The sequence below is a fragment of the Martes martes genome (assembly GCF_963455335.1).
Source record: "Martes martes genome assembly, chromosome: 10".
NCBI lineage: Eukaryota > Metazoa > Chordata > Mammalia > Carnivora > Mustelidae > Martes > Martes martes.
The window spans coordinates 55,800,247-55,818,218 of NC_137898.1; the positions used below are offsets into that span (position 1 = coordinate 55,800,247).

Below are 17,972 nucleotides of genomic sequence, written 5' to 3' on the forward strand. Positions count from 1 at the left end.
TTGAATATCCTGGAGCTCTTAGGAAAATGTGGAGACTACAATGATTGAAAATTGTTCACTAAAAATCAACATTTCATATAACTGCATTAAAAAGAAAATTCACCAATGGAAACTTTGGGAAGTTGAGAAAGATGTTCTATGAGGTGTACTCAGAATATATGCCTAGGAAGGAAGAGGCAGGCCCTGAACACAGAAGAATTCTGTTATTTACTTTGGGAAGTTTCCTGTTACATAGAAGGGGACAAAAAGTTGGAGAAATGCCCCAAAGACAAAGATGTCGATCTGTATCTCTCTCTCTAAAATCTCTACATATAAAGATGTAAAATTAAGAGAAATAGACACAGAAACATCATCCTCTCTTAGTTTATTATTTGATTTAATAAAGAACAGTTTCTTAAGCTCCTACTCTACTCAACTGAAGCATTGTGCTTGAAGCTGTTATACAGTGGATTCCACAGTTCAGTAAGAGAGGAGGAGAGATAGATATGAAAAAAAAATTTTTTCAAGTGTGGCTGGTGTTTCTAAACAGAAAGTTGTGCCAATCCATGGACCTGACACACACAGGACACATTACATAGCTTGTAAACTGCTCCAGAGCATTTGCCATGGTACCACATTTGCATATTTGACTTACCTCCATATTACCCCAAAAACCAGTGATTCTGTGATTTGGCGATCAAGGGCAAGGGAATGTGCAAGAGGTTAGAAATTCATTTACATTTGGCTCTGATTCCATCAATCTTTAAGGAAATAATCTGCCTCTGGTGGCCTGCACAAACTTGTTGAACTTTGGGAAATTTATTCCTTTCTCTTCTTATATTGAATTTATAATCACCCTTACTACCACCTTTGAGAATGGGATCTTATCTGAATCCCTCCTCACCTGATATGTGGGTTAAATCTATCCCTACAGCCTGCCATGCAACCCTTTTCTCCAGGCCAGGCTTACTTCTGCCCCTGACACATATGTCTCCTGCATTTTCTTTCTTTCCCCATAATTGCACACACATAATCTATCCTTCATTAACCTCTGTTCTGCACACCTGAGGAATATGCACCAAGCTCCTACAGACAAAACAAAACCCAAAAAACAAAAAACAAAAAAAACCAAAACCCAAAACCCAACACTAAAAAACTTTGTCTTGACAGGGATGGGTCCAAGGTGCCTATCCTCACAAGTCTAGCCTGGGCTATTTGCTAGGGCATGCTGAGACCCGGGGGGTGGGGATCCAGACAGAGAGAGGAGAAACAGAGCTGGAGACACAACAGCTTCCTAGTATCCAACAGACACAGTTGGATGTGGTGCCAATGAGCCCTATTAATTTAACAGATTCCCCACAAACATCTTACGTTCCCCATTTTTCTATAACTGATACTGAAGATGATGAAGAGGCCTTCACAAGGTCCAGATGCCCTCACAAGGTCCTGCACCATGTTAGACAAGGGGAATTTCAGAAATGATGATCTGCCCAGTCGTATCTTTGAAGAAAATAAGCCTGAATGGGTCCCTTTCTGTGTTCTCACTCAAAGACTAAGAATCTGTGCTTAATTCAATCAAAGTAATGAGCATACTTTTGGAGCTGGGTGCTGCCAATGTGTGTGTGTGTGTGTCCAGAAGTTGGGGGTTGGAGGAACAGTTAGTTGGTAATTAGGACCATGTACCCAATGACACAGTTTGGTGCTGTTGAAATAAACTTTCTAGGCCCAAGACGGGGCCACTCCTAGAGAGGGTGCCACATCAGCAAACTGAAACTTTGGTGTCCCTGTAAATACCCTACTTGACTAGAAACACAGTATAGCCATCAGCCAGATCCCAAACACCAAGCCAACTCCGGGCCTTCTCACTAGACACAAGGTGGACTATGTGGCTTCAGACAAGAGGGTATTTTCTGTTTTTCTCTTCCCTGTTCATTGTTCTTTAGTTTTTAATCTTATAAAAATCCTCTGCCTTGTACCCCATATTGCCGTTCTCCAAGCAGAGACTATCCATTTCATGAAGTGTTAAATAAATTTGTGTCGGGGCACCTGGCTCACTCAGTCTGTTAAGCGTCTGACTTCAACTCAGGTCATGACCTCAGTGTCCTGAGATGGATCGCTTTCAGGCTCTGTGCTCAGCAGGGAGTCTATTTATCCTTTTCCCTCTCCCTCTGCACTTCCCCCTGCTCATACTCTCTCTCTTTCTCAAATAAATAAAATCTCTAAAAAAATGTGTTGGTGTCCCTCAGTTTGGTTCCCAGAGTCCAGAGTCCCTCATGGGTGGGGGATAGGGTAACCGGGTGACTGGTATTAAGGAGGGCATGTGGTGTGATGAACACTGGGTGTTATATGCAACTAATGAATGTTGGTTAATTGAACATAACAATAAAAAAATAAAAATTGTTGATTTCATCTACATGGTCCTTGTAAATCATGTTTTAATGCTCCAAAGACTTATAATTCTGTAACTATTGCCTCATGACCTTGGAAAATATATCCATCAACTCATGGGCATATTCATTCCTGGGGAATGCTTAAGATCTTGTATTGATGAAAAACTATTTCCCAAACTAATCTTTCCATCCCAGAAACGTGGAAGCTTCAAGAAGATATTCTGAGTCTCTCTTCTCTTATATGTGTTCTCATGGAGGGGCACTACCGGGACATTCAAGTAACAAACTTCACAATTGTCTTTCTTTGGGATCCTTCCCCCTTTTGTTTCCAGCCTTCATTCCCCCCCAATACCTGTCTGCCTTGTACGCTTTCTTCTTATCTTCTACACTCTTGACATCATCTGTGGTATCTGACAAGATGATATATACCTAACAATGCTATATTTTTTCTGATACATGTAATTTAATCACCAAATACTCAGTATAAGTCTTAGTACATATGTTTATACTTTTCCAAAGCCATGAACTCCTTATTAACCTATACAGGCAATAAATTCCTGACTTTCTTACCAGTGAATACTGGCTTTTCTACCCAAAGCATCCAACTTTTTTCCTTGGGTGGCATCCCTTGTTAGTAAAAATGGTGACTACTTTCCCCTACCCACAGCACCCTAACACCAGATCCACTATTACTCCCTGTCTGTGTGGGGTTTGAGATCCCCCAAATCTACAGTACCAATACCTCAGTATAGAAAGGAATAAAGAAAGAAGCTCTGCTCTGCCTTTGGTTACAGGATTTGCACACTTATTTTCTGATAGATAAAGGGCTTACTTCTGGGAATATGAAGCCATTTAAAGCAGAGTATCTAATGTCTGATTCCTCAAATTCTGCCACTGCCTTAATCCAAGACTGGTCTATTTGGCAAGTTTCTCTTTCTGTTAGTCTATGCTCTTGGTCATTATAGTGCCTCCCCTCCTCAACCTGATTTAAACTCTGGGGGTGTAAATACAGACAGACAGAGGTTAAGAGCTGAAGAGCGCAGCAAAGGAAACAGATAATTCATCCCAGAGCTCTGAATCATTCTAGAGATACCTGCCTCTATTCCCACGGAGGTTGTGCTTTTTTTCTCCCAGCATGTATCTGTCTAGTAAGGAAAGGGAAAGCAGATTTTGGCTTTTCCCTATTTCAGAGATCTTCAAGAAAAGATCATTTGGAAGCCCAGTTTTTAGGGGAGTCTTTGGGATATATTCTTATGTCTCATCACCTCTTGACTGACATATTACTGCCTTTTTCTGTAAGTTTGTTTAAACCAAATCTCTACACCCTACCCTGCTCTGCCATTACCTGTTACATATACTAATATAAGATACACTGGAACTTCTTACTGACCTGCTCATGAGTCTTTTGTTCCCTGGTGCCACAGATATGAGCCTGGACCCCTGACCCTGGCCAAGGTCTTGGTCCCAACACCACCTCTTTAGATCATACCCAGAAGCCACGCTTCAGGGAACATTTGTTTCAAAAGGTCCTCCCCAAGGCCCATTTCTGCTTTCTCTGTCTTTTATTCTCCCATCCTTGGGAATTTGGAGCTTTGGAAGAGTGATGCCCTAAGGTCTGGAGCTGTTTCCTGGTTTGGGCACCAGGAAGGTGATTAATTTCAAGCATCACATACTAGTAGGAGAGAAAAATTAAGGAGGATGAAGTTTTTGCTCCATGTTTGGTTTGTTTGTTTTTGGAGAACTCCCAAGACTTTGCCTCTGTATTGAAGCATATGTGGATATAAGGACCAGAGCAAGGCATTAAATTGCCCACCCTAACTCCCTTGATCCAGATGTTCAGCTGGGTCCATCATGATCCCAGAGCTCTGCTCTCTTTTTCAAAGGATTCACCTCCATCTAAGTGAAACCGACTCCTCAGTCCTTTATTTCTTAAGAGCTCTTTCTCTCATCTCTCCATACAATCTCTGCAAGGTATGGAAGGACAGAAAAAGGAAAAGAGAAACTTCTGGAGGTGTCAATCAAATGTACTCACTTGAAGACTTTCTAAAACACCTTGTCATCCTAACGTGTTTTCTATTAGTCTGCTATGGCAGGTTCCACGATCACTGGGCCCAGAGATAAAGTCAAGGAAGATTTCCTTTGATGGAGTTTAGATCCCCTTGAATTGATTCTCAAGAGCACAAGGAAAGGATGCATTCTGACATAGTTATGAACTTATATTTTTGAGGGTGTTACATGAAAATACAACTTAGGATGGCCAAATATTTGAAGGCATTACAGGATATAATAAGACATTCAGAGGACATATAGATTCAGAAACATAATCAGAAGAACCAATAGACACACAGAGATATGGGTCACTTTAAGTCTTATTCATTTTGATCAAAAACATATTTTATATAAGATTATCCATGCTGTAGTTTCTGTAATATAGTAGGAGATAAGACCTATAATATCATTATCCTCCTGGAGCACACTGTCTAGAAACTATGAAAGGAGAAAGACAAATGTCATGCAGACAGATACACAGCTGCATTCAATAAAAATAAATAAATGAATGAATAAACAAACAAAGAAACAGTCCATTAAGCTGATCTGGTAAAAATTATTTATGAGCCTGGAAGCAGCTCTAAAGGTCTGGTTTCATGTTTGTTTTTTCCATACTAGTCATTAATCCCAGTAGTTCTGGGAAATTCTCACCTTTCTATGGACAAGAGTAGGTGCAGGAGTCAGAGACCACTTTGAATGCCAGCATGACAGAGCCCAGAGACAGGCTCCATCTGTATGAAGGGAAGTGACTACTCACTGGGTGGCCCCTTGTGTAATCCTAGCATTTCATACTTGATCTTCTGTTCATAATAATATCTTTTCTGATTCACTTTGAACCTGTTAGCTGAGGGGCACCTGGGTGGCTCATTCAGTTAAGCGGCTGCCTTCAGGTCATGTCATGGCCTGCCATCAGTCAGGTCATGATCCCAGGGTCCTGGGATGGAGCCCCACGTTGAGCTCCCTGCTTGGCAGAGAGCCTGCTTCTCCTCTCCTCTACCTGCCACTCTGCCTACTTGTGCTCTCTCTCTATTTCTCTATCAAAAACAAAACAAAACAAGAAATGCCTGTTAGCCGAATCATAAGTACCAGTCTTCAGGTGGCCATAGGAAGGTGAACTCCTCTGTATGTCTAGACTATGTACAAAATCAACTTTGGCAGCTATTTGGAGCCAGAAAATGTCATTTTTATCTTCTAGTCACCAGCATTGCCTCCCTCCTCTCCCTTTCTCCACACTCACACATATGATCAACTGTTGGTTGGGGCTGATATTTTTCACATTCCAGGAACCCCCAACTAGCCTTATCTGCGGTGTACTGTCAACTGGAGCTTTAATACCATTTTACTATTTGAGAATACAGATCTCTGTTCCCCATACCTAGGACAACTCATCAAGACATTGGTCATCTGGATTAGGTATTATATCTCTGTTATATTTTTTGCGTATATTCACATATATGTTATTAAAAATAATAATATTTAATCAGTGTGTATCAAACATTTAATGAATGAATTTAGATACAGTTTCCCTAGGGTTGCCATATTGAGCTGATGATAGGGTAAGTCTCATTGTTTCACTTAGTGCAATTTTCTAGAAATAGCAATTATTTCTATATTAGCAAAAAAAAAATAGCTGAATGTTTGGGATTAAGAGTGTCAGCTAGTTATATCAGAGCCAAGACATGTAGACTGTATGGAAAATCAATGGGCTTTGACTCATATAGTAAGAGACCCATACTGTAGATCTAAGAATCATATATCAGGTGCTTAGTCTCATTGAATAGCACAAGTTACCTGAGAAAAGAGTAAATCAGTTGGACACTTGAGAGAAATGATTAGTGTTATATATATATAACATAATATATACTTACATATATATTGTGCCATGCACAATCCAGCAATAAATGTACCATGTAAGATCATGTTCTAAATACCAGAGAGAAGTAGGTTTCCACTGACATGTCTTTTCCTAGTTGATCCTACCAATGAAGCTGTCACCTTGCTCAAGTTCCCTGAGTTAATCTTTGGAGAGCAGTGTGTCAAAGTTATGCTCTAGAATTAGGCAGAGAGAATAAGCGAATTATACCACTCTGGATCTGCTTGGTTTTAATGCTATAGATAACAGGGTTCATAAAAGGGGGGAAAAGGAAGTAGACGTAGCTCATTGTGATGTGGACCACACGGGGAGCATGTTTTCCAAATCTATGAATGAATGTCAGACCAACTACAGTGACATAGAAGACCAGGATGCAGCAGATGTGAGAGACGCATGTGTTGAGGGCCTTGGCCCTTTCTTCTCCAGAAGCAATGCCCATGACAGTCTTGAGGATCAAAATGTAGGAGAAAAAGATGGTGAGAAAGTCCAACAAGACCATTGCAAATACAACCACAACCGGATAGAGACGATTGAAGGTGATGTCAGCACAGGCTAACTTGATAACATCTTGGTGTAGACAGAAAGCATGAGAAAGTACATGGGACTGACAATAAGGAAACCAGTGAAGGCGAATAATAATTGGCATAATTGATAGACCAGCCCTTATCAATACACCTATCCCAATCTTCATTACCTTGGTGCTTGTAAGGATGGAAGTATATCTCAAGGGGTTGCGAATGGCAATGAAACGGTCGTATGCCATGGCAAGTAAAACACCAGACTCCACGATAGAAAGAGTATGGATAAAGTAGGCCTGAGAGAAGCAGGCCTGGTGGCCAATTTCTCTGTGATTCAACCATAGGACACCCAGAACTGTGGGCATCGTGGTCAAAGTCACTCCAAGGTCTGTGGCTGCCAACATAGCTAAGAAATAGTACATGGGCTCATGAAGGCTATGATCATCCCTGATAAGAAAGAGAAGGGTACCATTACCAAGAAGTATGGAGACATAAACCACCAATAATGGCATGGAGATCCAGTGGTGTGCCTTCTCCATGCCTGGGAAGCCAGTAAGGAGAAAAGGGGAGGCAGTAGTGTTGGGCCACATTGCAGGATTTGCAAAGAGGAAAATATTTCCTTTGGGTAATGCAGTAGAAACTCTAGTTCTGTAGAAGTTGCCCCTGAGTGTGCTACCTGTTCATAAGATGTTTACCAGTCTTGACTTCCAGTGATAGCAGGAATAATAATTTAGTCATTCTTTCGAGATTCCTAGGTAATGGGAGAATAGAATGTATTAAGAACTCTATGTATCAGTCAGGGTTATTGGACAACATACTGGTGATACAGCAATGTAGACCAATGTAGACAGAGTAGACCTGGTTGATGTCCTTACAAATTATATAATCAATAAAATAAAGACAAAATGAAAGAAGATAAGGGTATATTTGAATAGTGTTGTAATAGTGGTGGGACTTACAGCATGTTTTTCATGGTGTTCCTTATCTTGACTTGGGATCTTGTAGGTAGATGGAAAGGTTCCCTAGAATCTAAGAAACCTAAAAGATCAGTAGAAAATTAGTACTGTGCAATGCTGGAAAAGCAAGTATGAACATCAGAAGGGAAAACAAACACAAAGAAAGAAAAATCAGTCAATTAATCAATAAATAAAATAGACTTAGTTGATTTGAGGGAATGAAAAATAATCTTTATGCCTGGATGGAAAAACTGAACCTCTAGAGACTTTGGAGAGGCTACAAAAATGATGTGAGTTAATTATATGTGTTTATCTCCAAAACACATAGACCTCAAAATCTATATGATGCCCAGAACCATAATACTTTCGTTATTGGTGTACTGTGTCTCAAAGAATTCAAAATTTCATTATTGATACAAAAAATGAGCAATAAAAAGGAGATTTTATGATAAGCACTTGAGAGAACTATTTGTTAACTGCACAAATCACCTATTTGGAAATACAAAGAGAGAAATTAGTCATTTTGGCAAGTTCAAGGAGGATAATTTTTAAAAGCTATGGAGTCTGATGACAAAAGCAAGGCAGCTCTCCGACTTTTAAATTTCAGGTATCACCTGGTGTAGGTAGCCAAATTCTGGGAGTAAAGAAAGCATGCATTGGCGGCATAATCCAAAGACAACGAGGGCCATCTTCTATTATGGCTGGTATGGATTGAATATTTCACATGCTTTGAAAAGAATACCTTTGTGTGAATTCAAACTTGAGAAGGACTGTGTCTGATTTTTTTTTAAATTTTATTTATTTATTTGACAGACAGAGATCACAAGTAGGCAGAGAGGCAGGCAGAGAAAAAGGGAGAAGCAGGATCTCCGCTGAGCAGAGAGCCCGATGTGAGGCTCGATCCCAGGACCCTGGGATCATGACCCGAGCTGAAGGCAGAGGCTTTAACCCACTGAGCCACCCAGGTGCCCCACCTTTGTGTGAATTTAATATATGAATCTAAGGACATTATTTTTGCCCATGAAAAAAAGGTCTACAAGATTACTGGGCTTTCACCTTCAGAAGAATTTTGTTGTGTTCCCTCTCTGCTGCTTTGTAACAATAATGATATTGGGGAAGTCAATTAATCTTGGGCTTTGGTTTCATTATCTTGAAATGATACTAGCAATTTCTGCCTTGTCAAGTGATGCTCTTGATACAGGTTGTAAGAATGGAATGGGGTTGCCAATGGGGAAGTGCTTTGCAAGGGGTAAATTATTCTTCACTTCTGAAGATTTGTTAATGAGAAGAGCCTCCTTGCTCTCTTCTTGCTGAGCTTCCATTATGTGTCGGGACATTAGGACACTGCATAGGTTTCATCTTTATTTTTCATTTTTGGTAAAACCTTACAATAGCTTATTTCCCCCTTTCCACAGAGTCATATTGTTTATATGTCCAAGGTGATACATAAAGCAAATGACAGAAGCCTTTTTAGGCACTATGGATTAAAAGACTACAGAATGATGAAATCTTTGCAGTATTTTGGAGTACAACCAAGCTCACTGCCTCTCTTTTTTGTTTTCATACTGAAAATATGAACATTTTACTTGATTTACTCAGAGCTACTTTTGTTGGACATGAGATTATCTGTAAATTCTTGTGGTTTAAAAATCCTAGACTTTTGTCTTATCCCTGAAGCCACCTGTCATCTCCCAGAGTGTTTTAGAGTGGAGTTGGGTTTTCATTAATGAGAAGCTAATTCCCAAAGTCTCAAACCCTGCTGTGTAAACTGTGGGCTCAGAGTAGACAACCCAGAGATCCTGCTCAGACTTTTATCTTTTACCGGTTCCCACACCTTCCCTTAGATTCTTTTCCTGACACTTCCTCTAACCCGCCTCCATTAAAAAAAAAAAAAAAAATCTCCTAACCTTTGTCTGTTATCCTTCTTTTCTGGATAGTTCAAATTTATAAACCATTCTTTTGCAGGGCTATTTGCAGGGCTTTCCATGGCTCCATTCTCAATGCATAGTTTTTAGGAGAATTCCTTGCACATAATTTGTGTTCTAGTCACTGAATGATTGGTTTGCCTACACATACAAATTGATTTTCTGACTATTTTACATGCCTGATTTTGAGCACGTTCTCAAATCATCAAAGCACATAGATTGATTGGTACTAAGTTGCTGACTGATTCTGAATACATAGCTGTAGGCCCCCAGCACATGGAAACACCATGAGGGCTGTTATAAGGGATATGGAGAGAAAAACTACTCTATCGTCAATTCAGGGAGTTGAATGCCTATTGCAGTCTGTGTGCTTTTCCAGGTGCTGAAGATACATAGCTATTCAAATAGCTGTCCCTAATCTAAAGGCACACACATGGGCCATGCTCCATCCAAGATTGATTTTGACTTGGTCTATTAGTCCTGGATGACAGTGACTATTCTCCAGAAAGTATTTGAACCTTTGACAATTACAGAGCTACCCCTTCTCACTCTTTTGGGAGAGATCCTACCCTTGTCACTGATCTGGGCTTCTAGAGGAAAAGATCATGCAGGAAATCACAAGGTTAGAATGGAGGTCAGAGAGGCTGTAGGAGGAAACATGGGGAGAGCAAGAATTAGAGATGTGCAATTCATTCCTGAGTCTACACCCATCATCTGGTTTGTTCCCATAAGTCTTCTTTGCTTCACATGTTCCAGAATCTGTCCTTGGCCTTATTTTATACATCTGAGGAGGTAATCCTTAAAGAAGCCAAGTTTTAGAGATTTTGGAAAGACTTAAGGACCTATGGCGACTCTCCACATCCTTGACAGAGAATGCTGTCATGTTCTCTTGCCCAAAAACCAGCTCCCTATTTCCTGCCCTCTCTACCCCGATACCTGCAGTGAGCCATCAGAGAAAAGATTCATTATATACCCTCACTGACCTGAATTTTGTTTCTCTTTCATTCTTCATTCCACAGGCATGAATCTGGAGTCCTTAGCCTTATGAAGAACTCCGTTATGATGATATTTTTTTTTCATAGTCTGCACAAAATCTTGGCAGGTAAGAACATTTATTTCAGAAACTCATTTCTGTGGTCCATTCTGGATTTTGGGCACTCATTGACTCTTTCTCTCTGTATCCCTCCATCCCTTCATTTGTCCCTCCTTTCATCTTTTTTAAAATTTATTTGAATGCTTGACTTTGGAGATCTGGGACTTTGAACAGCAGTCCCCAAGGTCTCTGTCTCTGTAGGGAAAAAAAAAAAAAAAGTTTAAATAAAAGCTCCGTTGCTAGGAGAGTGATTAGTTGTTTATATGTATCAGCATATGGAAGGAAAAGTAGCCTAGCTAGGAATGTGGACTGAAACAGAGTTCTTGGGAACTCCCTACTTATCTCTGGGTACTCCCAATCCTCATCCCTAAAATGAGGAATGTGTGCAAATTATCACTTTGCTAAAGAGTTCTCCCCAACCCATTATCTTTCCCCTAGTCTCAAAGTCTGGCTGAAGCCAATGGACACTGTCTCACAGAAGGGAGCTCCCCAGTCCAGTCCCTGATTTCCTCTTTTCCCCCTGCCTCGTCCTCCATTCCCGTTTTCTTCTTAAGAAGACAGAGCAAGGATGGCAGTCACAGAATAATTTTGTTAGCAGAAATTCATGATATCATTGTATTCCCTACAGTCACTTTCTACCCAGAATCTTATCTTTTCACAGATGGTTGAGACACCTGATAACTGAGTATTTCCTGTCACTGGGTGGGTTCTCCAGAAATAGATATGAAGATCAAGTCTGGGGTGAAAGTCATTTACTAGAGGTTAGATTTTTGAAAGAAAGGAGGAAACAGAACTGGGCAAAGGAAGAACTCAAACTTAGATACAGGTGGACGGATCCTCAGCCAACACAGCAGAAAGCTGTGGAGCAGCTTTTTATTACCCAACAGTATTACCACTTGTTGGAGCTGAAAAGACTAGAATTTTCAGACCTCTCCTCACCTAAAAAGGAAGGTTATGTCCTTGAGCTATAGCACCCTGCAGCCAAGAGAGACCCTGCAGAAGCTGAGTTCCAGGCTGTCTTTTGACCACACTCCCAGAGCTGGGCAGCAAGTCTTTCCTTGAAGGGGAATCTGGCCTTCAGATCAACAGGTTTAGAATAATTTCCTTATACCCTGTATTTGGAGGCTATTTTGCAAAAATTTTCAGATTTACGTCTCCTAATGTAATCATTGTTCCCATCACTCCTGCCAACTGACCGATGGATAGTTGGAGAATATGATCCAGACATTAAAGGAATATCTCCAGGGTTTCACTAGTTCCTATCAGCACAGATGGTTTCCTAAGTTCTACGGGAGCATACGCCTGAGTGTTTCAATACAAGTTCAATAAGCAAACAAACAAAACATACCTTATATTTTAAGGGTCTTTGTTTTCTTAATTTTTTATTTTGAAATAAATATAGATTCATAAATTGCAAAAATATATATAGGGAGATCCTATGGATCTTTCATCCAGTGTTTTCCAGTGGTAACTTCTAGCATAACTACAGTACGATATCAAAACCAGCAAATTGACATTGGTGAATCTACAGAGATGACTTAAATATCACCAGTTTTACATGCACTCATTTGTATGTGGATAGCTTTATGCAATTGCATCACGTGTAGGTTCTTATAAATACGATCATAGCCAAATGACAAAACCAGTTCATCTCCATAAGGCTACCTAATGATACTCCTTTATAAACCTACTCACCTCCTTTCCTTTCCCCTTCCACTCATTCTTAACCTTTAAGATCTACTTATCTAAGCTCCGTATCTAAAATTTTGTTATTTCAAGAAAGTTACATAAATAGAATTATTGGCTGGCTGGATTCCTCCCTTCCTCCCTTCCTTCCTTCCTCTTTCTTTATTCTTTCCTCAACAAAATCTTCTTAAAAGTGTCCAGTTATTGGGGCGCCTGGGTGGCTCAGTGGGTTAAAGCCTCTGCCTTGGGCTCAGGTCATGATCTCAGCGTCCTGGGATTGAGCCCCGCATCGGGCTCTCTGCTCAGCAGGGAGCCTGCTTCCTCCTCTCTCTCTGCCTGCTTCTCTGCCTACTTGTGTTCTCTGTAAGTCAAATAAATAAATAAAATCTTTAAAAAAAAAAAAAGTGTCCAGTTGTTGCATTATCAATCCTTTGTCTTCTTTCTTTGCTGAGCAGTGATTCATTGTATGGATTCACCAGTTTGTTTAAGTATTTGATGATTGGAGAATATTTAGGTTGTTTGCAATTTTAGGCAATTATTTTAAAAAGCTGCTATAAATATTTGCATACAAGTTTTCATATCAACATACATTTTCATTTTTTTCCTGGGATAAAACCCCAGAAGTACAATTGGTAGGCCATAAGGCAAGTGCATGATTAGTTTTATAAGAAACTGCCAAGACTTTGCCAGAGTGGCTGCCTCTTTCTATTCCCACCAGTAATGCAAGAATGATCCAGATCCTCTGCATCCTTGACAGCATTTGGTGCTATTTTTCATTCAGGTTATTCTATAACATTATAGCAATATCTGATTGTGGTTTTAATTTACATTTCCCTAATGATTAATAATGTTGACATCTTTTCATGAATTTATATGCCATTTGTGCATTCTCTTCACTGAGATGTTTGTTCATCCCTTTTGCTTATTGTCTAATTTTATTGTTTGACCTTTCTTAATATATTGTGCAGTTTTGAGAGTTCTTTACATTTTCTATATACGAATCTGTTGTCAGATATGTTGTTTGCAAATATTTTCTCCCAGTTTGTAGTTTGTCTTTCCATTCTCTTAACAGGGTCGTTCCATTTCAAGCATAACTCTTCACTTTGCCTTAGGCCCCAAAGATTTTCCCTTGTCTTGTACACGTTTTAGAGTTTCATATTTTACATTTAAGCTAATGGTCCATATCCATTTTGAGTTAACTTTGTACAAACTGGAAGTATTTCTTCCTCCACCCCCTCCCCCAGAGATGGCTAACACTATTCGTAGAAGGGGCTATCATTCCTTCATTGGATTACTTTTGTAAGTTTGTAAAAAAAATAATTCTAAAGTGTCATTGGAATTTTGGTAGGGGTTGCATTGAATCTACAATGTCTTTGGGTTTTATGGACTTTTTTTTTTTTAAGATTTTATTTATTTAGTTGACAGAGAGAGACACAGTGAGAGAGGTAATAAAAACAGAAGGAGTGTGTGAGAGAGAAGCAGGCTCTCCACTAAGCAGGGAACCCGATGCAGGGCTTGATCCCAAGACCCTGGGATCAGGACCTGAGCCAAAGGCAGATGCTTAACGACTGAGCCACCCAGGTGCCCCTTTTATGGACATTTTAACAAAATTAATTATTTCTATCCATGAACATGAAATATCTTTCCATTTATCTGTGTCTTCTTTAATTTATTTCATCAGTGTCTTATAATTTTCAGTGTATGGATCTTCTACCTCCTTGGTTAAATTTATTCCCAAGTATTTAATGGTTCTGTATGCTATTGTGAGTGTAATATAAATTATTTTTTCTCTCTTTCTTTCATTTTTTCAGATAGTTCATTGTACAGTACAGAAATGAACAGTTTTATATGCTGATTTTATAACCTGAAACTTGATTGAATTTGCTTATTATTATTTTTTTAAAATTTTACTTATCTATTTGATAGAGAGAGTGAGCAAGAGACAGCAGAAGCCAAGGGGAGGGGCGCCTGGGTGGCTAAGTCGTTAAGCATCTGTCTTTGGCTCAGGTCATGATCTCAGGGTCCTGGGATGGAGCCCTGCATCAGGTTTCCTGTTCTGCAGGAAGCCTGCTTCTCCCTCTCCTACTCCCCCTGCTTGTGTTCCCTCTCTCACTGTGCCTCTCTCTGTCAAATAAATAAATAAATAAATAACACCAAAAACAAAGGGTGATGCAGAGGGAGGAGCAGACTCCCCGCTGAGCAGGGAGCCAGGTGTGAGGCTCAATCCCAGGACCCTGGGATCATGACCTGAGCTGAAGGCAGATGCTCAATCGACTCAGCCACCCAGGCACCCCAAATTTGTTTATTATTTCTAATAGTTTTTCTGTGGAGTATTTAGGATTATTGCTATATAAGATCAAAACATCTGCAAATAAAGATAATTTTATATTTTCCTTTCCAATATGGGTGTTATTTATTTATTTATTGTCTAATTCCTCATGTGGAACCACTAAAATTTCCAGATAGCCAAAGCAATCCCAAGAAAGAAGAATAAAACTTGAAGTATCACACTTAACTGATTTCAAACTTTATTATGAAACCAGGACAATCAAAAGAGTATGGTACTGACATAAAAACAGAAAAACAGACCAATATAACAGAATCAAGAGCCGAGAAATAAACTCACACATATATGGTAAAATAATATTTGACGAGGGAGTCAAGAATATTCCATGGGGGAAAATCTTCTCAATAAATGGTATTGGGAATAATGGATATTCACATGCAAAATAATGAAATTAAACCTCCATCTTATACTACCCACACAAAGTAACTCAAAATGAATTAAAGACTTAAACGTGAGACCTGAAAGCCTAAAACTGCTGAATAAAAACATAGGAGGAAAACTCCTTAACATTGATCTCAATGAGAAATTTTGGATATGATACCAGAAAAGCAAGCAGCAAAAGCAAAATTAAACTGGTGGGACTACATCAAACAAAATGCTTCTGCACAGCAAAAGAAACAATCAACAAAATGAGATATCTTACACCTGTTAGAATGCTTATCATTAAGGAGACAAGAGATAATAGAGGTAAGTGAGGACGTGGAGAAAAGGGAACGCTTGTGTGCTGTTGGTAGAAATGTAAATTGGTATAGCCACTATGGAAAACACTATGGAGGTTCCTCAAAAAATAAAAAAAAAAATGGAACTACCATATTATCCAGCAGTTAACTTCTGGGTACATAGCTGAAGGAAGTAAAATCACTATCTCAAAGAAATAGCTGTATTTCCAAGTACATTGTAACATTATATACAGTAACTAAGAAATGGAAACAACCTACATATGTAACAATAGATGAATAGATAAGGAAAATGTGTATATCAAGTTTTCTTTATCTATATTTGTATAGACATATAATGGGGTATTATTTAGTCATGAGAAAAGAAGGAAATCCTGTCTTTTGTGCTAAGATGGATGAATTTTGAAGGCACTCTGTTATGTGAAATTATGCTAAGGTCAAATAAAGAAAGAAAAATATTGTATGATCTCACTTATACGTGGAATCTAAAAACAAAACGAAACAAAACAAAACCCAAACTCACAAATAGAGTAGAATAGTGGCTGACAAGGGCTGGGAATTGGGGGAAATGGGCAAATGTCGATCAGAGGGTACACAGTATAGTAATTACAGTTAATAGTACTGTATTATGTTCTTGAAAGTTGCTAAGAGAGTAAATCTTAAATGTTCCATTACATACACACACACACACACACACACACACAAGTGGTAATTATGTGAGGTGATGGAGGAGTTTATTAACCTTATTGTGTTAATCATTTTACAATATATATGTGTACAAAGTCCTCACCTTATATACCTTAAAACTTATGCCGTGTATTATGTCAGTTATAGCTCCATAAAGAGGGGGGAGTCTTTAAAAAAGTAAAAGTGAGGACACCTGGGTGGCTCAGTTGGTTGGGCGACTGCCTTCAGCTCAGGTCATGATCCTGGAGTCCCGGGATCGAGTCCTGCATCGGGATCTCTGCTCGGCAGGGAGTCTGCTTCTCCCTCTGACCCTCCCACTTCTCATGGTCATTCTCTCTCTCTCAAATAAATAAATAAAATCTTAAAAAAAAATTAAAAGTGAAAAGAAAATTTTAAAAATCAGTTGGGCATATCTATGTCAGTCTATTTTATTTCTGGGTTTCCTATAATGTTCCATTTTTCTATATGTCTGTCCCTCCATCAATACCACACAGCCTTGATTACTATAGTTGTAAAATAACCCTTAACATTGAATAGAGTTATTTTTCCCATCTTATTTTTCAAAATTGTTTTAGCCGTTTAGCTCTTTTGTCTTCCATATACATTTTATTATAAGCCTATCTATGTCTATAAGAAACTATGCTGGGATTGACAGGAATTGTATTAAACCTATGGATCGATTTGAGAAAAATTGACCTGTTTACTGTATTGAATCTTCTGATCCATGAACACAGTATGTCTCTCCTTTTATATACGTCTTCATTGATATTGTCTATCAGAATTTTATAACTTTTATCATCCAGTCCTGTATAAATTTTATTAAGTTTATACCTAAATACACATTCATTATTAAAGAAGTTATGTAATTTGCCCATGTCTACATGGCTAGTGTACTGGTTTTCTAGAGCTGCCATAACCAAGTACCACCAACTGCATGCCTTAAAAAGTAGAAATTTATTGTCTCATAGTTTTGGAAGCTAGGTGTCCTAGATCAAGGCGCTAGAATTGTTTATTTCTTCTGAGGCCTCTGTCTTGGCTTGTAATTGACCATCTTCTCACCATGTCTTCACACGGCTTTTCTCCTGTGCACACTGCTATCTCTCTATGTGCCCAAATTTCCTCTTCCTCTAAGGACACTAGTTAGATTAAGGCCCACTCTGATAGCCTCATTTTAACTTAATCACCTCCTTAATAAGCCATATCTCCTAATGCAGTCACATTCTGAGGTACTGAGAGTTAGGAAAGACTTCAACATATGAATATTTTGAGATTGACAAAATTCACTAATTAGTGACAGTTGATGATTCTAAGAGTAATCATTTGCATCTCTGATTTGCATTAAACATTAATTCTAACAAAGCATAGTAGAAACCCAAACAGATCTTCAGGGACAGGAAATCTGTTCATGGGTACTATATGTTTATTTTCCTGTAAAACCAGTAATAGGAAACATGCCATGGTCAAAGGAGAAACTGCAGATATTATCATCTGTGGGACTGAAGTGATGAGATGGGCTTAACTGAACCACTGTGTTGTAAATATGTTCATGTCATTTTCAGGAAGACAAAAATTCTGGTGAGGTGACGTCAATAAAGGAATGATGAAGACTGCAGATAGTAGGTTCATGTTGATTACTAGGGAAGGCTGATTGGCTCTTACCATGTGGACTCCCGTCCATCTAACTTTCCATTCTCAAGCTAGCTTTGAGATAAATCAAGCAGAAAATATAATTAGCATCCAGAAGACTTAGGGGCACCCGAGTGGCTTAGTCAGTTAAGAGTCTGACTCTTGA

At 39.0% G+C, this 17,972-nt stretch overlaps 1 protein-coding gene across 1 annotated transcript; it reads right to left on the reverse strand.

The window, feature by feature from the left end:
• Positions 1–6,460: 6,460 nt before the first annotated feature.
• OR51B6 (olfactory receptor family 51 subfamily B member 6) lies at positions 6,461–7,399 on the reverse strand (the record flags this gene model as incomplete). The annotated part of the gene is made up of 1 exon (XM_080815124.1): positions 6,461–7,399. The coding sequence occupies one exon, from the start codon at positions 7,397–7,399 to the stop codon at positions 6,461–6,463; it is 939 nt and encodes a 312-aa protein (XP_080671250.1).
• Positions 7,400–17,972: the final 10,573 nt, after the last annotated feature.